The sequence below is a fragment of the Thalassophryne amazonica genome, chromosome 14 (assembly GCF_902500255.1).
Source record: "Thalassophryne amazonica chromosome 14, fThaAma1.1, whole genome shotgun sequence".
In the NCBI taxonomy this organism is placed as follows: Eukaryota; Metazoa; Chordata; class Actinopteri; order Batrachoidiformes; family Batrachoididae; genus Thalassophryne; species Thalassophryne amazonica.
In genome coordinates this window covers 21,183,223-21,210,168 of record NC_047116.1, presented here as the reverse complement: position 1 = coordinate 21,210,168, position 26,946 = coordinate 21,183,223, and the positions used below count along the sequence as shown (strand labels likewise).

At 40.9% G+C, this 26,946-nt stretch overlaps 1 protein-coding gene across 1 annotated transcript; it reads right to left on the bottom strand.

Annotated features, from left to right (window-relative positions):
- On the bottom strand, positions 1 to 26,946 carry zgc:113337 (uncharacterized protein LOC503741 homolog). Its single transcript, XM_034186778.1, has 7 exons — positions 26,765 to 26,946; positions 21,274 to 21,431; positions 20,869 to 21,189; positions 14,390 to 14,719; positions 5,626 to 5,910; positions 1,115 to 1,216; positions 1 to 284 (listed from the first exon to the last, which is right to left on the bottom strand). Exons 2-7 carry the CDS (start codon positions 21,350 to 21,352, stop codon positions 277 to 279), a joined length of 1,125 nt encoding a protein of 374 aa, XP_034042669.1. The 5' UTR covers positions 21,353 to 21,431; positions 26,765 to 26,946; the 3' UTR covers positions 1 to 276.

Genomic DNA, 26,946 nt, shown 5'->3' with positions numbered 1-26,946 from the left:
AAATCAGCACAAACATTTTAATACATTTGTTACTCTCCTGTTTATGGTAAAGTCACCTTCAAGTGAATCCAGAGCATCTGCTCAACAATTCCACAGCTTGTCAACACAGTCTGATGATTACATCAGAGTCACAGCGGCACAGTTAAAAGTCAATGTTCAGATGTGGTCATAATTAGGATTGTATAAGAAATCCCACTGGTGTATGACACTGTGTCACCTCCCCTGATGACGAGAATGTGCTGCGTCTTCTTTTCACACTGTCACGAAGTGGACAGATTAATCAGCTGGAAGGAGACAGAGCAAAATGAAAGAATAAATTCTTAAATTATTTAAAACATTTATGTCACATCTGACTGAAAAAAGTTATAGCAGCAGTATCTCTCTCACTGCTGCTGTTACTACTGGTTCTGATCAGTTGTTGTCCCACAGCGGGGTGCTGCTGCACATTACCACATCCACCACACGGTGGGAAGGCCTTGGGTCCTGGTTGGCGACCACTCAGGCAGAAAAGAGTTCAATCCCACCTCTTAAAACATGATCTACCTGCCACAACCACGTGAAACATGGGCACCCTCTTGGTATTCTCTAATCACTGGGTTCCTCAACACTGAGACACCTGCGTGCTGGATCACGCTCAGAGAAAAACACCACATGGCCAAAGTGTTGTGTCAGACATTCCCTCACAATACAAATAACACGTAACCATGTGATTGACACAAAGTCATTCCAGCAGGAGCCAAGGATACCCAAGTGGTACCCAAGGACATCTAGTTGTCACCTCAGGTATCTGCTTAGCATTCACATCTGACAACTATACAATAAGACAGGAAGTACCAGGAACCAAAAGACTTGGACCTTCATTTTCCTCCAAAGATCTCAGAATTGCCAAATACTTCAATCCAGTGACCCCACGACTCTGATTTTCTGATGTCTAGTCCTCAAAATTCAAGATTGTTGTCAAGTAATGTCACTGTTGAAGCACCTTCCCACTGAGAACTACTGCATTTTCAGTATTTAGACATTTTTATTTCATTATTTTACACAAGGAAGCAGACTGCAAATCCTTTCTACTATAGTAGGAATAACACAGTGCACACACACTAAACTCACTCACCACCTTTGCGTAAAAAACATTTCCAGAGGCAGAAGCAGAGTGATAAAACCAGCAGAGCTGCAACTGTGGTGACCGAGATGAGGATGGCCAGAGCCGTCCCGACTGGGAAGAAAAAACACAGAGAATGGATCAGTGTACAGCTTATACTTGCCAGAATCAATATCCACTGCTCAGCAGATAAACTGTGTTGAAATTTGCAATGGTACGCCAACCCTGTGCCTGTTTCGACATTGTATTTCATAACCTGTGACTAATTATGTTTAGACTTCAGTGTTAATGTCTTGTGTTTTTTCCTACAGTCCTCATCCATAAGACCAATGGCTTTACCACAGCCTGGCCTGACATTATTTCCTTCCAAAGTAGGCCAACAAGTATGCCAACTAGCCAAGCTACATTGGCCGTCTGTCCCAATGTAATGGTAGCCACCACGTGCCGTGCAGTGACTAAAAGGCATTCTAGCGACAAATAATAGAGTCCTAGATTTTAGCCTCCTTGCTAGAGTGTCCACCTGAGTTTCAATTTATTTCATTTATATAGCACCACATCACAACAAAGATGTCTCAAGGTGCTTCACACCACTTACCTGTAGTCCATGAGCCAGTCATCAATTTTGACCTAATCGGTACCACTTAAAGGGAAGAAACAACACTTAGAATCCAGCCTCAGTGCACCATGGCCTACACAAAAATGTATGATAGCCATCCCAGGGTAGTAGCTGTAGCCAGGTAGGGGTCAATGAAGAATTACACAGAGGTCAAACTTTAAAAATGCTCCAATCATGCTGAAAACTATATCACATCACTTGTCTGATCATAACGATTCCAAAAAGATATAGTTTGGACTATCTATGATGTAATGTTCTGGAGTTATGGGGTAAAAATGGAAAAAATGGTGACAAAAGAACAGTTTCAGTTTGCACCAGGGTCAAAAGTTAAAGTTGCATCAGTTTCAGTAAAAAATGATGCAAATTATTGGTTGAAATAAAAGGATTAATAAATGGAATAATTTTGACTGTGTTGAATGTTTGGTTTCCAAAGTAGTCAAACAAGGTCAACATCCATTGGATTCTATGACATGTGACATATTTTACCCTGTAACATGAAAACTAAGCACGACAGATGGTGCAAACTATTCCTTATTAGAACCCTATTAACACAAATAATAATTTGCATAATTTTTTACAGAAATTGGAGCAACTTTAAATTTTGACCCCTGTACAAACTGAACTTAACCTTTGTCACCATTTTTGCTGTTTTTACCCCATAACTCCAGAACATTCCATCATAGCTGGTACAAACTATACCTTTTTGGAATTGTTATGATCAGACAAGCAATGTGATATAGTTTTCAACATGACTGGAACATTTTTAAAGTTTGACCTCTGTGTAATTCTTCATTGACCCCTACCTGGCTACAGCTACCACCCTGGGATGACTATCATGCATTTTTGTGTAGATCATGGTACACTGAGGTTAGATTCTAAGTGTTGTTTCGTCCCCTTAAGTGGTACCGAAAACCTGCTTGGCCCATGGCCTACTGGTGCTTCTAACATTACCAAACCCTAGAGCAGGGGTCACCAACCCTGTTCCTGGAGGGTGCCTGCCCTGCATGTTTTCTAACTCTCCCTCATCCATTCCCAGGCAATTAACTCTATCAGATGTACTCAGCCAATCAAGATATGGAAAACAGCACTTAAAAAAAAAAATCAGATGTGACTTGAGTAGGTAAATGTGGAAAACATGCAGCACAGGTGCCCTCCAGGAACAGGGTTGGTGACCCCTGCCCTAGCGCAAGCACACAGGTGACAATGGTGATGAAAAACTCCCATTGATGATGCTGAGGAAGAAACCTCAAGCAGACCAGACTCAGAGGGGTGACCCACTGCTTAGGCTATTCAAACAGTTACACGGTTTTTACAAGTGAGAAAATGTTGATTTCTCAGAATGCAAAAGGTGGAAAACCACACCCTACTTTTTGTGGGTTAGGCTTAAAATGTCTCATTCGCCCCCTTGTATTTTATTATCATTTTTTTGCAGCCTAGTCTCACGGTTTATTTCATGCTCCCGTCACGAAATGATTCAAATTTTCATGACAGGGTTTTTTTAAACTCACTATTACTAACCCTACCTCTACCCCCAACACTAACCATAACCATAACCACTCCTGACTTCACTTTTAATTTTGTGCATCCGTCACGGAATGTATTCAAATCAATTCCTGCTCCCGTGACGAACATTTTGGACTTTTCGTGACAATATCACGAACCAATAGATTAATGTATTTTTCGTGCTGCTGAATCACAACATGCCGTGAGACTGGGTTGTCTTTTTTTCATCTGGCAGTGGTTTCTGGGAAATCTGCTTTTCCAGCAGGGGGTGCTGCACCTCCACTTCCCATGGCTATTGTCAAGGTAAACTCTGAGGCCATTGTATAAAATACGTTATAGGTACGTTATAGTGGTACTCGTATATCTCAGGGAACTACAACCCCTGGCAAAAATTATGGAATCACCGACCTCGGAGGATGTTCATTCAGTTGTTTAATTTTCTAGAAAAAAAAGCAGATCACAGACATGACACAAAACTAAAGTCATTTCAAATGGCAACTTTCTGGCTTTAAGAAACACTATAAGAAATCAAGAAAAAAAATTGTGGCAGTCAGTAACAGTTACTTTTTTAGATCAAGCAGAGGGAAAAAAAAATATGAAATCACTCAATTCTGAGGAATAAATTATAGAATCACCCTGTAAATTTTCATCCCCAAAACTAACACCTGCATCAAATCAGATCTGCTCGTTAGTCTGCATCTAAAAAGGAGTGATTACACCTTGGAGAGCTGTTGCACCAAGTGGACTGACATGAATCATGGCTCAAACACGAGAGATGTCAATTGAAACAAAGGAGAGGATTATCAAACTCTTAAAAGAGGGTAAATCATCACTCAATGTTGCAAAAGATGTTGGTTGTTCACAGTCAGCTGTGTCTAAACTCTGGACCAAATACAAACAACATGGGAAGGTTGTTAAAGGCAAACATACTGGTAGACCAAGGAAGACATCAAAGCGTCAAGACAGAAAACTTAAAGCAATATGTCTCAAAAATCGAAAATGCACAACAAAACAAATGAGGAATGAATGGGAGGAAACTGGAGTCGTCTGTGACCGAACTGTAAGAAACCGCCTAAAGGAAATTGGATTTACATACAGAAAAGCTAAACGAAAGCCATCATTAACACCTAAACAGAAAAAACAAGGTTACAATGGGCTAAGGAAAAGCAATCGTGGACTGTGGATGACTGGATGAAAGTCATATTCAGTGATGAATCTCGAATCTGCATTGGGCAAGGTGATGATGCTGGAACTTTTGTTTGGTGCCGTTCCAATGAGATTTATAAAGATGACTGCCTGAAGAGAACATGTAAATTTCCACAGTCATTGATGATATGGGGCTGCATGTCAGGTAAAGGCACTGGGGAGATGGCTGTCATTACATCACCAATAAATGCACAAGTTTACGTTGATATTTTGGACACTTTTCTTATCCCATCAACTGAAAGGATGTTTGGGGATGATGAAATCATTTTTCAAGATGATAATGCATCTTGCCATAGAGCAAAAACTGTGAAAACATTCCTTGCAAAAAGACACATAAGGTCAATGTCATGGCCTGCAAATAGTCCGAATCTTAATCCAATTGAAAATCTTTGGTGGAAGTTGAAGAAAATGGTCTATGACAAGGCTCCAACCTGCAAAGCTGATCTGGCAACAGCAATCAGAGAAAGTTGGAGCCAGATTGATGAAGAGTACTGTTTGTCACTCATTAAGTCCATGCCTCAGAGACTGCAAGCTGTTATAAAAGCCAGAGGTGGTGCAACAAAATACTAGTGATGTGTTGGAGCGTTCTTTTGTTTTTCATGATTCCATAATTTTTTCCTCAGAATTGATTTGATTCCATATTTTTTTCCCTCTGCTTGGTCTAAAAAAGTAACCGTTACTGACTGCCACAATTTTTTTTTCTTGATTTCTTATAGTGTTTCTTAAAGCCAGAAAGTTGCCATTTGAAATGACTTTAGTTTTGTGTCATGTCTGTGATCTGCTTTTTTTCTACAAAATTAAACAACTGAATGAACATCCTCCGAGGCCGGTGATTCCATAATTTTTGCCAGGGGTTGTAGACGAGATACTGAAATACATTTCTGCATAAACCTCTGCTCTCCTGAGGCAAACAAATGTATCAGACCTCTGACGTCAATAACGTCAAGCGAAGCTGAAAAATTAGCTAGCCATAGTGAGGCGCTGTAATTGTTTGGAAACCTTGTTGCATTCAATCAACAAATGCTCAGGTAATCAGGGTTAACAAGATCAAGGCAGCTTATGATGAGAAACCAACACACATTCGCCTGTGAAACATCACCATAATTCAATGCAAACTATTTACACAGATTATTTAAGACAAATATTTTACTCAAATAAGTTCATTAACAGTGGAAAAGCATCACAAAAAAAACCTCACTTTTAGTGTTCATGGATACAGCAATCGGTGTCTCGAGTCCTTTGTGGTGCACCAAGCACTTAATGGAAACATCTTTCAGGAGCCCTGATTGGACGGTCAGCGTACTGATGACGAGTGTGGTCCCATCTTCCTGCGGGAGCTGCGTTGTCAGTGGCGGCCCCATCGTGCGGTTATCTCTCTCCACGTTCCACACGATCTCCACAGGGGGGCGTGATACAGAGGTGCAGTTGGCTTCGATCACGCCCGCCGACGTGGTCTTGTAGCTCACCTGAGGTTTGGGGAGCACTGAAAGAAACAAAAGGTCAAGCTGGACCCACAGTTGCAACTGCAACACTCGCAAATACACATTATACCTGCAAACACACCGATGAGTTATATTCAAGTACAAGAATTTACTCAGTTGATACCTGAGAGAAATCTGTAAGCTTCTGGATCACATGTGGTATGTGAATTCCTGTTTTCAATTCTCTGTTCTGATGGTTGGGTGAGGAATATGAAGCACTGCAGCTCAGAAAATTTTTGTTGGCAAGAACTTATTTTTTGGCTGCACATGGCCCCCACATTTGTAGCATTTTGTTATACCCTGAGGGTGTGCACCCCTTTGTACCAGAGACTGGGATGGAATCAAATAACAATCCCATAATTCTGGATGATGAAACTGTTTTTTTTTTTTGTTTGTTTAATACAATATATTTATGTTTACTCCTATTGTATGCAATAAATAACACAATATCTAATGTTTTAAATAAAAATGGAAATTAAAAACAGATTGAGTTATTTATTTAAAATAAAATGCCTGGAAAGATGTGCTAATTTCAACTTTTACTAATTTTAATCCTTGCATGTTACATTTAGAAACCTACCAACTGCCTTCTTAGTAGTAAGATGTCCTTGCAAGAATCAATGAAACACGCAAAAAGTAATTAAGCAATTTCAAACAATTGTTAAATTGTATAATGTCAAACAATCAATTTTCTAAAATGTATAAATTGGGGCATTTCAGACCATTTTTGACATTCATGTGGTGAAACTGATGTGTATTCTTTGCACTTTAATGTATATTCATGTATATTTTTAGAAATTACAAACCTGGTGTTATTGTTAATACTTCTTCCATTTATTTGTCCCCTTCATTAACTAAAGATTTTGTACGAGGTGTACTCTATTTTCTGAAGCTATTGAAGGAACGGGTTTTTGTTAGCGTTCTAAGGACTTTTTTGCAGAGCCGGCCCAAGGCATACGCCAACTACGCGGTCGCTTAGGGCCTCCACGCCACCAGGGGGCCCCGAGAGCACCGAGACGTTGTGATAAAAAAGTAAATATATACATGAAATTAAAATAATATTGAATAATTTAAACGAAATTGTATTACACCCGAAAAAAATAAATTCATTTTGACAAAATACCAATACTAGGTCAATTGATGCCTCCTGTTGGCTCCTGCCACCGTTGGTTAGATGCACCGCTTGGGTCAGGTGGTCGATGACTAATCGTGAGGAAAGAAGTGAGTGTAAGTCATGTCTCAGAAAAGAAATTATCCCTCTGGAGTGGAGAAAAGAAAAAAGAAGAAGTTGGAAGACGAGAAAAAACAAGACAAAGGTAGGTTTGCATGTCCAGTATTACAATTTTTGTTGTCATTATTTGTGAAATGCTCCGTTCGTTTAGTGTAAAGTGCTTTAAGTGTCTTAAAGTCAGAGGCGATTGCTCTAAGACTGTAAGGGAAGCTCAGCTTCCCCTAAAATGTCAACAAATAAGTGATCAAATATATACTGTTGTGTGTACATGTCATTGACTAAATATGCTCTACAACGCGCTCAACTTTTGTTCAGAATCAGCTTCTTATCACTGGTAACGACGCGGCTTTCCTCTCACTCAAACCCGCAGCTTCACGGTGCTTTAAACAGTGCGGACGCTGAGCGTCCACCGAGTTCAATAGCGACACAAATCATGCAACAAAACGAGACGAGTCATTGGATAAATGCTGGGCTTTGTCCCGCCCATCGGACGCTCAGCGTGTCTGGGGTCTATGGGGCAGTGGGCTGGCCTCGGCTGGCCCGGACGCGCAGCTTCTGCATGATGATTGGATGATCTGTCTGAGGCTGAATGAGCGAATCAGCGATCTTTTGGTGTAAACATCCGTGGGAGCATTTTCATCAGTGTTGCCAGGTGTACGGTAATTATCGTATTTGTACGATCGTTTGTACGATGTACGATCAATAATTTCAGTTGGTTGCTCAAACACGCATTTCTCTCTGACACCCAAGAATCATTTCGCAGGTTTTGCACTCAGACGGCATCAAAGACACACCACACACAGGGCTGCTGCTAGCTTTGGTCGGCCGGAGACAACGTCATTTGAAAGCCCACCCCCTCTCCATACAAAGTAACGAGTTCCCAATTCTCGGCCCTGCCCCCTCCCTGAACCCGAGACAACTGACCTGTAATGTAGACTGTTTTGGCTGCACATGCGCACATACGTAGCTTAGCCCACCCCCGTCACCACTGGGGAAAAAAAAAAAAAAAACCTGCTAAAATGGTTACGTTGTATGCGTTTTGTTTGTGTACGATAATTTCTCCCAAAATACGATAATTTTGAGGTTTTGGTACGATAGTTGCATATTTCCTATCTGGCAACACTGATTTTCATTCTGTTCTGAGTTGAACCGGAGACTTTCTTAATCCTCTTAGCGGCGTTTTCTTTGTTAAAAACGACTAGCGACAAATCAAGCTTCTATTTGTGGTGGGTTCTTTTGTAGCTGCTTGTGTTTGGAGACTGACTTCTATCACTCTTTCTGACTTCTATCGCAGTTTGTGTCCCTACCGAGCAGCGGGTGCTGCTGAGCTCCTCCACCGTCACAAAGCACTCACAGGCGGACACACTTCACACTAGCCTCGCGCCAGTCCCAGCTAGCGAGCTGCACATAATGGCAGACAATTTTAATGTTGTGGACCGGATTTTGGCGAAGCCATTTGATAGTCTTCCTTACGAAGAAAAACTTAGAGTTAAACAGCAGGGCAGATCAACTTCTCATTAATTTGGTGCAAAAGGTGGGGAAAAGTAGCTCAGCTCTCAATGGTTTGCAGGTCAAAGTTAAAGCAATAGCCCCCAGTGCAATGTTTGTGCATTGCTATGCACACACATTGCTGTTATGTTGTGGATTTCTATGTTCTTTCTGGAGATTATTTAAGTATTTAATTTTGATTACAACTTCATTTTTCTGTAAGATAATGTGAATGTAATTTGATTCTATTTTGTATTTGGATACTGAACATTTTGCACACCATTGCACATCTGAAAGAAATTAAACTATTTAACGTGTTTACTATAAATGCAGTCTCCTGCCTGCTGATGTTACTTTCAAATAGTTAAATTAATGAGCCATACTTACACATCACTCTGTATGTAGAAGTTAATTAAAACATATTTATGAGTTTGCTACCCCTTTAAGGTTAAAAACAAGAATGACACCTGTATGATGTAAGATAATTACAAATAATGCTAATGACTGTGGGTACGTTACACACATAACAGTGTAGCCGATGGAATAATGAGGCATCTGGTGCTGAGGTGATGGTAGGGGGGCCCCCAAATGAAATTCTGCTTAAGGCCCCATAAAGGCTTGGGCCGGCCCTGCTTTTTTTGATTTGTTGCATTAAACACTTGGTATTTCACACATTTTAATTTGTTTATGCCATTTCAAATACAGAAAAAAAAATACAAATTTCTAAAATTATCTTCCTTAAACTCAAACTGAAAGCAAATCTCAACAACTTGATATACATTAATTAAAAATATAAAAGCCAAGTTGATGGGTTGCATAAGTAATGGCATGCTTTGGTATAATACCTGTGAATAATCAGTTTTATAGCCAGCTGTCTTCAGACAAGAGATTTGCTTTCAGTTTGAGTTTAAGGAAGATAAGTTTAGAAATCTGTATTTTTTTTAAATTTTATTTTTTTTGTATATGAAATGGCATAAACAAATTCAAATGTATGAAACACCAAGTGTTCCAGTACTTTTGGAGGGTACTGTAAGTAATAGTATGAAAAATTTATTTTTATTTACCCGTTATAGTTAAATATTGTTGGGAGTTCAAGAATTTTTCAAACCTTGAAAACTGGTCCACATTGAGTAAAATGTTTATACTGATATATAGTTTTTTTGTGAACCATTTGCAAAGTCCCAAAATACTAATGTCTTCCTACAAGCAAAATGCAAGCCTCAAATGACTAATTTTTAAAAGGGGTCTCGTAAAGTCTTGAATTTAATTTCATCCTTGGTGTAACAGACCCACATTACATCAACCCCTGCTAGAGTGCCTTAATTGAAAGAGTAGTGACATGACGAGTCGAAAAAAACTGGTTACGTGACACATGGCGCCATCTTGGTTTCAAAATAGCATTCACTGTTAATGTGTCTGCATGGAAATCCAGCTATTTTATTTATTTATTTGCTGAAAATGATGGGTTGCTGTGCATTTGGATGCACAAATAGACACAGCAAGGGCTTCAAGATGTACAGATTCCCTATTTTTATATTTATTTTGATCGTACTTGTACCTGGATGTGTTGCTGTATGTGGTTAAATGATTTTAAAAAATGTTGAAAACATAAAAGGTTCATTCAGTAATTCAGCGCAGTTGGAACCAAAATGGCACCATGTTCTGACTTGACGCCACTCTCTCAGTTAAGGCACTCTAACCCCTGCTCCCCCTCCCTGAGGAGAGGGGGTGTGGCCAGTAGCAGTTCTTTTCCATTTAAAGCAGCAGACGCGGAAACATAAGATTTTTTTAAGAGGGTTAAATGTAATTTTGTTTTTGGATTGTTTGCCTCTTTATCTATGAAGTATTTATGGCTACAGATGTTTAGATCACTTTTAATGCACCCTGTGGCCTATATTAGCCCATTGAAAATGTGTAGTTCAGAATATTTTTGTCAAAATGTGGTAATCATGTTGAACTTAATACAACATGTCAATCAACTGTTTTGAATAGTAAAATTTGGACTCTATTAATATTAGATATGACACTGCACCTGCCTTGATAATAGTACAGCTGAGTTTACAGTTACATTTCACACAAAGCACATCTGTTAGCTTGTAGAACTGTGAGCATAAAAGGAGAGGGAGAAAACAAGAGTGGGAAAATGAGCAAAAAGGAGGAGACAAAGAACAGAGAGAGACAGGAAGACAGAGGGACTCAGTGTTTGCTGCAAACACTGACACAGTCATCAGGACCTCGCACCCAGCCTCCATCATTCCACCTCCATCCAATGGTCCATTCTTCACGTCCACACATGAATGTGTCTGTGTCAGACCGTAGCTTAGCCTAGCCCAACGCGGCATACGTTCCAAACAACAGACTGACGTTTTTTCACTGTTTAAAGATAACTTGATACTCTCTTAGCGTTATATTCAGTTCATTTATAGATTCCGTTAGTTCTTACATTTATCTAGCTTTGCACTTCATATTCATGTTCATTTAGCTTTATATTCATTTCATGTGAGAGTCACTGAGCTTTATGTTTAGCAGTTACTTTAAGGTTCACTTATAAAGATAGCTAAAGTAAATATGAAATATTTTAGATTCTGTTACCTTAAAGCTAAATTAGCTTTACATTCAGCTAGCATTTCATTTAGCTTTACATTTGTTTCATGTAAGATTCACTGAGCTTCATGATCAGCAGTTACTTTTAGGTTCACTTAAGATAGATAACGTAAATCTCAAAGCTATTTTAGATTCCGTTATCTTTGAGCTAAATTAGTTTTACATTTAGCTAGCATTTCATTTAGCTTTATATTTGTTTAATGTAAAATTCACTGAGCTTCATGATCAGGTTCACTTAAGATAGATAATGTGAATGTGAAACCTATTTTAGATTCTGTTAACTTTAACTTAAGTTAGTTTCACATTCAGCTAGCATTTCAGTTTGCTTTATGTTTAATTTTGTATTCAGCTGGCTTTAATCTCAGTTAGTTGTAGGGTAGTCTTCCATCGGGGATTTTTGATACCTGATTGTGTACATTGTTGCCACCAAAAGAAGAAGAAGAAGAAGAAGAACAGTATTGTTAAAGACATTTCAGTTTTTTTGGAAGTGTGTGCGAAATGTGTAAGTAGCATGCATCAGCAGGGTCGGCAATATTTGATTACACTCATATGTAAGCAAATTATAAAATAACAGGTAATACCAATTTTGGATACTATTTGAAAACAGTGAGGACAGCACGGTGGCTTCGTGGTTAGCACTGTCGCCTCACAGCAAGAAGGTCATGGGAGCGATTCCCACCTGTGGCCTTTCTGTGTGAAGTTTGCATGTTCTCCCCATGTTTGCGTGGGTTCTCTCCAGGTGCTCTGGCTCCCTCCCACATCCAAAGACATGCAGGCTAGCTGGATTGGGAACCTTGTGCGGGTGTGAATGTGTTTGTGTATTTGTGGCCCTGCAACAGACTGGCGTCCTGTCCAGGGTGTACACTGCCTCACGTCCTATGTCTGCTGGGATAGGCTCCAGCCCCGCGTGACATTAATCTTGGATAAGCGGTTGAAGATGAGTGTGTGAGTTAGCTCATATATATTCTGCCGATCAATATGTTAATACACATCACAGCTACAGTCTCTGGAATCATGGAATCATGTTCATTTCACCACCTCATCTCTGGGTTCCCCTAGTGTGCATCTTCAGTGGCATACTGATTTAAAAAATAAAGCCACACAATAAATAGAAATCAATGGGCTGAGACATGTATTTATATGAGAGGTCTTCGGACCAGATGCTTCGCCTTTGCACACATGCAGAGTGCATCTCTACACATAACGCACCTCTGCACAATGTGCATCTCTGCCCAGAGTGCACCTCTGCACACAGTGCAGCCCTGCACACAACACACCTCTGCACAGAGTACACATCTGCACAGCAAGCGTATCTGCAGACAATGCACCTCTGTACAGAGAGCACCTCTGCACACACTGCACAGAGAGCACCTCTGCACATATTGCATCTCTGCACAGAGATCACCTCTGTAGATACTGCGCCTTTGCACAGAGCACACATCTGCAAACAGTGCACCTCTGCAAGGCATGCACGTCTGCACAGAGAGCACATCTGCACATACGAGGTCTATTAGAAAAGTATCCGACCTTATTATTTTTTCAAAAACCATATGGATTTGAATCACGTGTGATTACATCAGACATGCTTGAACCCTCGTGGGCATGCGAGAGTTTTTTCACGCCTGTCGGTTACGTCATTCGCCTGTGGGCAGTCTTTGAGTGAGGAGTCGTCCACCCGCTCGTCGATTTTTTTCATTGTTTAGGAATGGCTCAGAGACTGTTGCTTTGTTTGATAAAATTTTTTTCAAAACTGTAAGGCACAACTGAGTGGACACCATTCAATAAATTCAGCTGGTTTTCGGTAAAAATTTTAACGGCTGATGAGAGATTTTGGTCTGGTAGTGTCGCTTTAAGGACGGTCCACGGCGCCTGACGGCGATCTGCGCTTCGAGGCGGCAGCGTCTCGCCGTTTCAAGTTGAAAACTTCCACATTTCAGGCTCTGTTGACGCAGTAAGTCGTCAGAGAACAGAGAACTTTCAGAAGAAGTCGGCATGAGGAGTTTATTCGGACATTCCATTGTTAACGGTCATTTTGTAATGAAAGAACGTGCGGGCAGAGTCGCATGTCGGGCTGGACCCGACCGCGGGGGGTCGCGGCAGGAAAAACACCTCCGTTGGAAATCTTAACGGGCAAGTTGGAACATGCCCAAGCTGTTAAACAATTTCTCAGTTACTCACTTGTTGAAAGCCATTAAAAGCCGCCTGAATTCTACAAATGGTTTTCAACACGGAGGTGTTTTTCCTGTCGCGGCGCACACAGATTTGCCGAGTCGTCACGGAAACGACTCGGCGAATTTGCGCGTACGTCTTTCATTAAAAAAATGTCCTTAAACAGTGGAATGTCCGCATAAATTCCTCATGCCGGCCTCTTCTGAATCTTCTCTGTTCTCTCACGATGTCCTGGGTGAATTAAGCCTTAAATTAGGATGGTTTCAGCTCGAAACAGGCCGACGACAGCGCCTGGAAGCGCTGCAGGACGTCCCGCTCCGTGGGAAGTCCTTACACCGACAGAAACACCCCATAATCTCTCATCAGCCGTTAAACTTTCACAGAAAACCAGCTTAATTTCTCGAATAGTGTCCACTCAGATATTCCTCACAGGTCCAGAAAATTTTTTGATAAAGCAACGCGCGCCGTCTCGAGCAGCGTGTGAAACAAAGGAATTCAGCCGAGAGGGCGGGACCACATCTCACTCAAGGCCTGCCCACAGGGAAATGACGTCACCGACATGCGTGAAAAACTCACACATGCGCACGAGGGTTCAAGCATGATTGGTGTAATCGCATGTCATTCAAATCCATATAGTTAAAAAAAAAAATAAAAGGGTCGGTTTATTATCTAAGAGACCTCGTAGTGCATGTCTGCACAGATTATAAATAGCTGTAAGGTGAAGTACTGGCAAGTGTACTTGCTAAAATCATGAGTTTGGTTTCACCTAAGTCTGCTGTAGTTCCTTTGTGTCTGCATGACTTCCTTCTTGGCACTCAGAATAATTTAGGTTTTGTTTGAGCTTTTAATCATTGTCATCGTATGAAAAAACTCTTTCTTTTATAGATCAGTATTTGCACTATCCAGTTGGAGGCACAGGTTTGCAGTACCATTTCTTTCTGTGTAACCTTTGGGAAAAGTGCATTATAAAGTCATCAAAAGGTGTTTACCATAGGTGGACAGGCAAACAGTGGAGCTCTTTTTCCCATTGCGATGCATTTGGTACACACATGTGTAGCAGCCTTCATCCTGGATAGCAACAGGCTGGATGGTGAGCTCGCTGTGGGACAGGGAGGCACTGAGCCAGACCCTTCCCTGGAACGCCGGTTCAATCATGGGGTCGCTCCTCTTTGCGTAGGAGGCCACCTCACTGGTGTCCCCTTGTGCAGCAGTGTGCCTCCATACGACCTGCTGCACCTTTTCAGGCAAACCGAAGGAACACGAGAGCAAAGCCTTCTTGCCCTTCACTGCTATCTTGTTGCTGTCAGAAGTAACTTGGGCTGGGAATCAGAAGAGTCAACAAACGATGGGTAAAGACAACAGACAGAGTTCTATACTAATACTCAGACATATGAGGCAGTTATTGGAATTTGCAACAGCTGTTTCTGGTTATGGAAATATGCTCTCCTCCTCCTATTGCTGCACAGCTTTTTATTAACATGACTCACTGAGCTTCCACAGGCTTATGTGTTCTTTGTTGAGGGGTTAAAAGCCTTTGTACCCACAGAAATCCCTGTAGTCAACTGATATGAAGTTGGTAGGTCAACCTAACTATGTATTTCCAGAGTTTATAAGAATGACTCTGGTTACAATTAAGCAATTTGAAGTAGGTGCATCAGCAGGACATCTAAAGTTACTTAAAGGAACCTTTCTAATGCCACAGCAACAAATATTTTGGACTTTTTGATGTTGCAAACAGTTTTGGTGGCCCAATTTGTAGTTTCAGGTTTTTTTTTTAAGTGACAACTGCAGGTCACAAAGTTTTGTATGACCTCAACCAGGACTATTTCTTATAGAGATCTGGCAACTAAAATTGATTGACTGACAGTTCATGTGCATTCTGTTATGGTTCAGATATTGGTATGCACTAAAAAAACTTAAAAAAAAGAGCCAAGCATTCTCTGGTTACAAGCCCATCTCTCTAACCTCCAGGCCACCAACTCACAAAAACGTGTGGTTATTCTCAAGTGAGCTCTACTAATTATTTGTACAAGTGCATTATTTAGTCAGTTAAGTATATTGTGTGCAGGTCCACACTGAAACCCACTGTCTGCATAATTTTCAGGTAAGTTAAAAACTGTTCACTATGTCTCTAACTGGAAATTTGCTGCTATGCACTCTATTGTGGATGCGGTCACACGCTTTGGTGCATATGCTTTGAGAGAGCTTCCTTTTTCTATTATAATGCATTGGCCAGGAGAGGTCATAACTACCACTTGAAGGTGCAAATGCTAACTATATTATTCTGAAAGTGATATGTATAACTCTAGAGTTAATTTTAGTATGATAACAATCAATATCATGTAGCTCAGCGATTTAACATTCTTTCAAACCAACCCCACAGTGACCAATTGTGGTAGGTAAATGCATATAAAATCAAATCAATCTGTAAAATCAAGATACTACACAATACTATACAAATAATGAATGTTTATGAGCACAATGGTATGAATATTTGCACAAGTTAAAAGAACATTCTATTAAACAAGTTGGAACCCAGTTGAATTAAACATTCCATATTTCAATGAATGAAAATATGAGGTCTGTTAGAAAAGTATCGGACCTTTTTATTTTTTTCAAAAACCATATGGATTTGAATCACGTGTGATTGCATCAGCCAAGCTTGAACCTTCATGCTATGCTTGAGTTTTTTCACGCCTGTCGGTTGCGTCATTCGCCTGTGAGCAGGCTTAGAGTGAGCACTGGTCCACCCCTCTCGTTGTTAAGGAAATGGCGGAATGATTTGGAGCTTTGCTGCATCAATTTTTTCCTGAAACTGTGAGAGACCTCCAGGTGGACACCATTCGGAAAATTAAGATGGCTTTCAGGGACGATTTTATGGGGATTACACAGATTAAGGAGTGCTCCAGCCGGTTTAAAGACCGCCCACAGTGTCTGAGAGCGCAGCGCGCTCCGAGCGCCGATCGACAGGCTCAAACCCCGCTGAAACAACCAGATCATTTCCAATGTGAAGGCTTTGTTGATCCGGGACGTCGTCTGACTTTCACAAAAAGGCAGAAGGCATGGACATCAGCACTTTTTTGGCACATTCCACTGTTACAGGAGTTTTTTTCATGGAAAAAGAAGCGGATGAATGCGCCACCGTGCCGCTCATGGCGCGGGACAAAACCACCTCCGTGTTGGTCTCTCAGGACGGCTTTCAGATGGCTTCCGGTTGCTTTTCAGTCGTGTGAATATCTGAGAAATTGAGCATGAGCTGTACATGCCCCAACATGTCCTGTGAGGCTTCATCACGGCGTTGCTTTGTGCCATGCGGCTCCGCCGCGACGCACGGAATTCCTCCGCTCCTCTTTCCATGACAAAAACTCCTGTAACAGTGGAATGTGCCATTCATTTCTAAACTGGACGCTGTCTTGATCCGGTATGTTGTCTGACTAGCACAGGAATTGCGGAAGACGTGGACATCAGCACTTTTTCGGCACATTGAGACAGACGTGCGGAGGAATCCCGCGCATCGCGGTGGAGCTGCATGGCGCAAAGCAACGCCGTGATGAAGCCTTACAGGACATATTGGGGCATGTCCAGCTCATGCTCAATTTCTCGGATATTCACACGACTGAAAAGCAACCGGAAGCCGTCTGAAATCCACCTGAAAGCTGTCCTGAGAGACCAACACGGAGGTGAGCATTCCGGTTACTGGTTTTACCTTCATCGCATCATTGAAGCATGCACGGTAAAAATTACAAGGTAGTGACAAATAATGAATGTCACATGACATATAATCCACCAATCAAATGAAAAGGATCTATTTAGTTGGCATATATAGATATGTTGTTGTGTGGGCCGCCAGAAGAGGAGGTACTGCTGGCCCACCACCAGAGGGCGCCCTGCCTGAAGTGCGGGCTTCAGGCACGAGAGGGCGCTGCCGCCATGGACACAGCCGGGAGTGACAGCTGTTACTCATTACTTCCTGACAGCTGTCACTCATTCTTCATCACCTCACTCCATAAAACCCAGACGTCATCTCCACCTCATCGCCGAGATATCGTACTTCATTGAAGGTAATATCCTCAGCCGTTTGTGTTGCAATATATCTGTATATTGTGAGTGTTTGCAGGAGTACCGGTTCCTCTATCTGTGGAAGCTGAGTGGGTGCAGGACGGCACTCTTTTCCCCTGAGGAATCACTGCGGTACTCATCACATATTGAGTGAGAGGTGGAGGTGGCAGTCCCACCGTTGTTGTTACTGGGTGTACACACACCCACACTTGACTGTCTTTGTTCTCGCCAGCAGTCCCAGATCCGACAGTCGGAGACGGTGATCACCTGGGAATTCGGGACTTGGCGGCTCCAGTATTCACCAGGTTCGGTGGTAGCAGAAATCGTGTGGTTCCGGCCCTTCTCAGGACAGACGTCTTCTATCCTCGAGCCTGCCCACACGTCACCTTTGTAATTTGACTGTAATCATATTCTGAGATTGTCTGTATATTCGTTGTGCACATTTCACAACATTTAATTGTTACCTTTTGGCTCATCTATTGACCGTTCATTTGCGCCCCCTGTTGTGGGTCCGTGTCACTACACTTTCACAACATATGTAGCTTCATATCCTCCAAATGATACTTATCAACCAAATTCAGGGGGTCTGGCTTGTATAAGTGCATGATTAGTCTTTCTAATGTGTTCTGGGTTGTTAAGAATCTTAGGGAGATATTATGACCAGTCTATGTTTCCCTTCAAACCATTTTTAGAGTCTGGAGCACCTGTGAAGCAATGCTCTCAAGTTACTGACACTAACTTCTTAATAACATTTACATTTACTCTGATGGACTACCCAGCAGTGGGGAATAAGTTTCATTACACTAGAAGTCTTTCAGAAAGCGCTGTAACTAGGTTTAAGGATATGATTCCTTCTTTATGTTCTCTAATGCCATATACCAACACAGTGCAGAGTAGCTACCTAAACTCTGTAAGTGAGATAGAGTATCTCGTCAATAGTTTTACATCCTCATTGAAGACAACTTTGGATGCTGTAGCTCCTCTGAAAAAGAGCTTTAAATCAGAAGTGCCTGACTCGGTGGTATAACTCACAAACTCGTAGCTTAAAGCAGATAACCCGTAAATTGGAGAGGAAATGGCGTCTCACTAATTTAGAAGATCTTCACTTAGCCTGGAAAAAGAGTCTGTTGCTCTATAAAAAAAGCCCTCCGTAAAGCTAGGACATCTTTCTACTCATCACTAATTGAAGAAAATAAGAACAACCCCAGGTTTCTTTTCAGCACTGTAGCCAGGCTGACAAAGAGTCAGAGCTCTATTGAGCTGAGTATTCCATTAACTTTAACTAGTAATGACTTCATGACTTTCTTTGCTAACAAAATTTTAACTATTAGAGAAAAAATTACTCATAACCATCCCAAAGACGTATCGTTATCTTTGGCTGCTTTCAGTGATGCCGGTATTTGGTTAGACTCTTTCTCTCCGATTGTTCTGTCTGAGTTATTTTCATTAGTTACTTCATCCAAACCATCAACATGTTTATTAGACCCCATTCCTACCAGGCTGCTCAAGGAAGCCCTACCATTATTTAATGCTTCGATCTTAAATATGATCAATCTATCTTTGTTAGTTGGCTATGTACCACAGGCTTTTAAGGTGGCAGTAATTAAACCATTACTTAAAAAGCCATCACTTGACCCAGCTATCTTAGCTAATTATAGGCCAATCTCCAACCTTCCTTTTCTCTCAAAAATTCTTGAAAGGGTAGTTGTAAAACAGCTAACTGATCATCTGCAGAGGAATGGTCTATTTGAAGAGTTTCAGTCAGGTTTTAGAATTCATCATAGTACAGAAACAGCATTAGTGAAGGTTACAAATGATCTTCTTATGGCCTCGGACAGTAGACTCATCTCTGTGCTTGTTCTGTTAGACCTCAGTGCTGCTTTTGATACTGTTGACCATAAAATTTTATTACAGAGATTAGAGCATGCCATAGGTATTAAAGGCACTGCGCTGCGGTGGTTTGAATCATATTTGTCTAATAGATTACAATTTGTTCATGTAAATGGGGAATCTTCTTCACAGACTAAAGTTAATTATGGAGTTCCACAAGGTTCTGTGCTAGGACCAATTTTATTCACTTTATACATGCTTCCCTTAGGCAGTATTATTAGACGGTATTGCTTAAATTTTCATTGTTATGCAGATGATACCCAGCTTTATCTATCCGTGAAGCCAGAGGACACACACCAATTAGCTAAACTGCAGGATTGTCTTACAGACATAAAGACATGGATGACCTCTAATTTCCTGCTTTTAAACTCAGATAAAACTGAAGTTATTGTACTTGGCCCCACAAATCTTAGAAACATGGTGTCTAACCAGATCCTTACTCTGGATGGCATTACCCTGACCTCTAGTAATACTGTGAGAAATCTTGGAGTCATTTTTGATCAGGATATGTCATTCAAAGCGCATATTATACAAATATGTAGGACTGCTTTTTTGCATTTACGCAATATCTCTAAAATCAGAAAGGTCTTGTCTCAGAGTGATGCTGAAAAACTAATTCATGCATTTATTTCCTCTAGGCTGGACTATTGTAATTCATTATTATCAGGTTGTCCTAAAAGTTCCCTGAAAAGCCTTCAGTTAATTCAAAATGCTGCAGCTAGAGTACTGACGGGGACTAGAAGGAGAGAGCATATCTCACCCATATTGGCCTCTCTTCATTGGCTTCCTGTTAATTCTAGAATAGAATTTAAAATGCTTCTTCTTACTTATAAGGTTTTGAATAATCAGGTCCCATCTTATCTTAGGGACCTCGTAGTACCATATCACCCCAATAGAGCGCTTCGCTCTCAGACTGCAGGCTTACTTGTAGTTCCTAGGGTTTGTAAGAGTAGAATGGGAGGCAGAGCCTTCAGCTTTCAGGCTCCTCTCCTGTGGAACCAGCTCCCAATTCAGATCAGGGAGACAGACACCCTCTCTACTTTTAAGATTAGGCTTAAAACTTTCCTTTTTGCTAAAGCTTATAGTTAGGGCTGGATCAGGTGACCCTGAACCATCCCTTACTTATGCTGCTATAGACGTAGACTGCTGGGGGGTTCCCATGATGCACTGTTTCTTTCTCTTTTTGCTCTGTATGCACCACTCTGCATTTAATCATTAGTGATCGATCTCTGCTCCCCTCCACAGCATGTCTTTTTCCTGGTTCTCTCCCTCAGCCCCAACCAGTCCCAGCAGAAGACTGCCCCTCCCTGAGCCTGGTTCTGCTGGAGGTTTCTTCCTGTTAAAAGGGAGTTTTTCCTTCCCACTGTAGCCAAGTGCTTGCTCACAGGGGGTCGTTTTGACCGTTGGGGTTTTACATAATTATTGTATGGCCTTGCCTTACAATATAAAGCGCCTTGGGGCAACTGTTTGTTGTGATTTGGCGCTATATAAAAAAATTGATTGAATTGATTGAACTTACAGGTAACAGTGAGGCACGTCTGTCCCTGCTGCGATCCAGAAGGGTGCATGTCAAAGATGCAGGTGTAGCAGCCTTCATCACGGAAGCTCACCCTGCGGATGGTGATAGCTGAGGTGTCCTTAGGGGAAGACGTGAGCTCCACATGCTGCTGCCCGCTCACACTGTCTCTGTGACCCGGCTGGTAGCTCAGCAGCGTCTTGTTCTTGACATCCAGCCAGTGCACCTGCCTCAAGGATTCACCTCGCTGCCTTGAAACGCTGCAAGTCAACGTAAACGGCTGCTCCACCGGAGCTTCTAGACGCTCTGGTGCTGTTACTCTCCCTGAAACAAACAAAACCCAGATATAATGAATAGGACGGTATATATCAGGGTGACCGATTTAAGCTTTTTGTGTTTCATACGCACCACGTGGTCTTCCAACCATCAGCAGGAGCAAACACAGTTGCAGACTGGTCCTACAGGAAGCCTGGATCAGCATCTCCATCTTTGCTCATTTAACAGGCAGAAGGACGAATGTCACTGAGGTGGAGAAGATGTAGCTCCAGAGCTCAGTACAAGATGAGCTTCAAGTAAAAATATTAAACAAGAAATAAACTTGATGCAGAAAGAGTATAGTAGTGTTTTTACTCGCTCTGTCCTCTGTCATTATAATGTAAGTCACACTGAAAGAACAGAATAGTTGAATCAACTTAAAAAAGTGTTATAAATGGCAAAACCTGAATGAATTAAGTTGTTTGAATGTCATTTTGTAAGTTAGATCAACTCTAGATCAACTCTAACTTACAAACTTAAGTTCAAACAACTTAATTCATTCAGGTTTTACCAATTCTAATGCTTTTTAAAGTTGGTTCTTTTTTCAGTGCAGGATAAGTTAAGTTTACTTAAAAAATTTGGGGAAAGTGGTTGCCTTAAAAAAATTAATTAATGTTTAATGAAATCTTGGGTACATTTAACTTAAAAAAATATTTTGCAATATCAACTGCTTTGCATAGTTATTACACTTGAAGTAATTAAGTCCAGTATACTAAAGTTCAAGTTGATTTAATTTAAAATCTTTTGCAATATGAAATGCTTTGCATAACTATTACACTTAAAGTATTTAAGTTCAGTGCACTAAATTCCAAGGCCCACAGCCCAGACCATAGAAATCAGCACTAATCATACAGCCACAAAGTGCTTTCTTACATACACACCCAATAAGATACTTAATCTCAAAAATTGTTTAAAGTCAGTGGCGGCCGGCCCATAGGGGGCGCTCGGGTGCTGCCCTCGTAGATGTGGAGGGGAAAAGTCATAATATATATATATATATATATATATATATATATATATATATATATATATATATATATATATATATATATATATATATATATATTTAAAAAGTATTATCAATGTCAGTTTTACTTACTTGTATGTGCCTACATGTAATATGAATGATTAAAACAACACTTCCTCCAACTGACTCTCATTCAACAGTGCATTTCCACCTACAGGAGCAGAAAATGTACGTTCCTCATCTTGGGCGCCATTCAAAGCGCCCTTGAAGTGCAGCGAAATAACCAATCATATGTAGTTGCTAGGGAAAATTAATAAATATTTGGCAAATCAACATTGCCAAAATTAATGGCTTTGGGGCGCCGGAATTTTAGCCCTTGCTACAAAAATGCGGGAACGTTAGATTACAGTCAGTGATATACGTGACGCTGCAGCTGCTGTCAGTCAGTCAGGAAGAGCGACGACGACATTTGGGTTATATTTATTTATTTTTATTTTGTCTCCGTGTGTTTTGCTGGAGTAAGTTGAAGAACTCTTCGGAGGTTTAAAACGGGACAAAACTCATCAAATCAATGACACCAAAGTTTGGCGGGGATCCTTTTGGAGGCGCATGGAGGTGCGCACATCAGATCTTTCTCGTGGTTTAATGATAATTGCACATCCCGGTTGGAGGAGAGACGTTTGTCTGACTCGTTATAAACCGTGTCAGGCTTCATTCACTGTCAGCGCGCACACGTCACGGAGGCTGCTGATCTGCGCGGATGGAAAGGAGCGCATCCACCTCTTCAGGTGAGCTGACGAGCTGCTCGGATTTATTCCCGAATGTTGCTCCTGGTGTGGAAACGAGAAAATTGAAAATTGAAGATAAAACAAATGAGTGATGTTTTTTTATTTGTTTTAGGGGGTCAAAGCTGTGATCTTTATTGGGACAGCAGACTAGTTATAATGGTAATAGGGGAGGCCGGGGCTGTTTGTAACAGTGTTCAAAGCTGCAGGATCAGTTCACAGAAGTGAAATATTCTTTGGAGTATTCCACACTCTAAAACAAATGATTTGCTCAGTTTAAAAACAAAATAAAACAAAACCCTAAAATAGCAATTTGCATGTTTTTAAAGAAATTCTAACTCAGCCACTGAGTACACACAAGACACTTATAGTAAGACAAACCCAACTTTAGCAACACATTTAATTAAGTGGTTTTGTAAACTTAATTTGCTTTGTCCTCTACACTGTTAATTAATTTTAACCAATTTAATTTAAAGGTTTTGGTGTTATTAGTTAGTCAAGTTATTTAATTTAAGTTTTTCAAGCTTCTTTTTTGCCTCCAATCCACTCAGTAATGTTCATCCAAAATATTACCTTAATTTTCTCTCTCTCACTCTCTCTCTCTCTCTCTCACACACACACACACACACACACACACACACACACACACACACACACACACACACACACACTCTCTCTCTCACTGTCTCTCTCACTCTCACACTCACTGTCTCTCTCTCTCTCTCTCTCTCTCACTCTCTCTCTCTCTCTCTCTCTCTCTCACTGTCTGTCTCACACACACACACTCACTCTCTCTCTCTCACTGTCTCTCTCTCTCACTCTCACACTCACTGTCTCTCTCTCACTCTCACTGTCTCTCTCTCTCTCTCTCACTCTCTCTCTCTCTCTCACACACACACACACACACTCACTCTCTCTCACACACACACACTCACTCTCTCTCTCACACTGTCTCTCTCTCTCACTGTCTCTCTCACACTCACTGTCTCTCTCACTCTCTCACTGTCTCTCTCTCTCTCTCTCTCTCACTGTCTCTCTCACTCTCACACTCACTCTCTCTCTCTCACTGTCTCTCTCTCTCACTGTCTCTCACTCTCACACTCACTGTCTCTCTCTCTCTCTCACTGTCTCCACTCTCTCTCTCTCTCTCTCTCTCTCTCTCTCTCTCTCTCTCTCTCTCACTGTCTCTCTCTCTCTCTCACTCTCACACTCTCTCTCTCTCTCACTGTCTCTCTCTCTCTCTCACTGTCTCTCTCTCTCTCTCTCACTGTCTCTCTCACTCTCACACTCACTCTCTCTCTCTCTCTCTCTCACTGTCTCTCTCTCTCTCTCACTCTCACACTCACTGTCTCTCTCTCTCACTCTCACACTCTCTCTCTCTCACTGTCTCTCTCTCTCTCTCACTGTCTCTCTCTCTCTCTCTCTCTCTCTCTCTCTCTCTCTCTCTCTCTCACTGTCTCTCTCACTCTCACACTCTCTCTCTCTCTCTCTCTCTCTCTCACTGTCTCTCTCTCTCACTCTCACACTCACTGTCTCTCTCTCTCTCTCTCACTGTCTCTCTCCCTTTCACACACACGCTCTCTCTCTCTCTCTCACTGTCTCTCTCTCTCTCTCTCTCACTGTCTCTCTCTCTCTCTCTCTCTCTCTCTCTCACTGTCTCTCTCTCTCTCTCTCTCTCTCTCTCTCACTGTCTCTCTCTCTCTCTCTCTCTCACTGTCTCTCTCACTCTCACACTCACTCTCTCTCTCTCTCTCACTGTCTCTCTCCCTTTCACACACACGCTCTCTCTCTCACACTCACTGTCTCTCTCTCTCTCTCGCTCACTGTCTCTCTCCCTTTCACACACACGCTCTCTCTCTCTCTCACTGTCTCTCTCTCTCTCTCACTGTCTCTCTCTCTCTCTCTCTCTCTCTCACTGTCTCTCTCTCTCTCTCTCTCTCACTGTCTCTCTCTCTCTCTCACTGTCTCTCTCACTCTCACACTCACTCTCTCTCTCTCTCTCACTGTCTCTCTCCCTTTCACACACACGCTCTCTCTCTCTCTCTCTCTCTCTCTCTCTCTCTCTCTCTCTCTCTCACACACACACATTTACTCACTCACTCACTCACTCACACACACACACACACACACACACACAAACATTCTCTCTCTCTCTCTCTGAAGGTGGTGTGAACATTGTAATATGTACATAATGTTCTTTTGTCAATTGAAGAATTTTTCCACGTTTTTAAAGAGTGTAAATTTGGTGATATTTTCTATTTTGTTAAGGGGGTGTCATTGTGTGATAGTCAGACTAATTCAAGTTTAACAAAGCATTTAGTTAAATGCGTTAGTACACGATTGTCTTTGTTCTCTAAGAGGTTAATTAAGTTGATCCAGCTTAATTTAAAGGTTTTGATATTATTAAGTAGCCAAATAATTTAATTTGTTTTTCTATTGTTTTATTTTACCTCTATTCTACTCAGTAATGCAATGTGTTACCTTCTTTTTGTGGTGGTGATTTTAACTTAATTTCATTTAAATAATAAATTACAGTCAACCTATGTCCAACTATATATTTTTTTAGAAAAATGTGAACATACAAAAATAAAAATTAATAATCATAGTAAAGTTTTTTCATGAGGAAAATACTTTCTAATTTAATTTATACAAAATAACCCGATGAAGCATTTTAGAGTGATAACACGTCTCGATCAAGCATATGGCTCTTGAGAATTTCTTCATCTTAGCGTTGAATCCACTCGTTCACATGCACATCTCTCTTTCCTGTGTATGTGGACTAATCTTTTTTACACCTATTTCACTTTTTCATTTCCTGTGTAACACCATAGAATGTGCACTAAATTCATTCAATCAATCAATTTTTTTTTTAAATTGAATACCAAAGCCAAACAGCTATGAAGGTGTGATTACACCGTAAACATCACACTTCTTTAACACCACAGTGCCTCACTCGCATCGAGTGACAGCTACTGTAACAGCAAATGAATGTAAGGATCTCCAGTTAATTGAGTGAGTCTGACAGAGACACAAATTTGGTTCATATATATTTGGACACTTCACCTGCCAATCAGTAAAAACAGTGAAGATTGCAGGCAAATTTCAAAACTAATGTTAAAATTACAGCCTAATTTTTTTTATGACAACTAGCTGCTGAGCTCTTCACACTCAAATGTGTGTTACACTGTAAAATAATGCTGTAAAATCACCAATAAGTTACTGTATGATTTGCCGTAACATACCATAGATTCTTTGTACAGTATTTTACTGTAAACCGCTACATTCAGTATTTGAAATCTTGCTCCCCGATAATTAGATTATTATTATTAGTAGTAGTAGTGTAATATTAGAGGATAACAACTGACTTTTTATTTCACAAACTGCGCCTAACTGTGTAAACCATCAGCATGAAAACTAAAATGTTAATTTCTATAAATTGTTGTGTGAATAACTGAATGTTGTGTGTCCTGCAGGGAGAATCTGAAGAAGGTTTGCTCCAGAAATAGACTCAAGTTATAGAAATAACAAAACAAACAGGGCTTTATTTCCTCTTGATTATTCAACTGCCTTTTTCATACAAACAGAACAAACCATCCACTGTGGCTCCTCAGACAATTAAGAACATTTTGTCCACTGAATTATTAAGACTTTTCATCATCTTTCCTCAGCCCCGTGATATTTCCTTCCATTAAAACTTCCATCAAGCATTTAGTGGGATAATGTCATATTCTGGTTGGAATTATATTAAAGTTTTTTTGTAACAGAAAAAGTTTAAAGCATTTGACATCATGTCTCAAACATCACTCACTAAGCCGACTAAAGTCAGACTCACCTCTGCTCGTGTCCTTCTGCAAAAAAATCACTTGGGGATTTTGTATTTTAACACCATGTCGTTCACTTCCTCAGTCAGTCCTCACTTTGAAAAGCATCATTAAAGTGTGGAAACAGATTCTTCCACTGAGCATTCCAGCAGCCTGAAAACTTCACTCCCAACATTCAGTTGGGCTCAGTTCT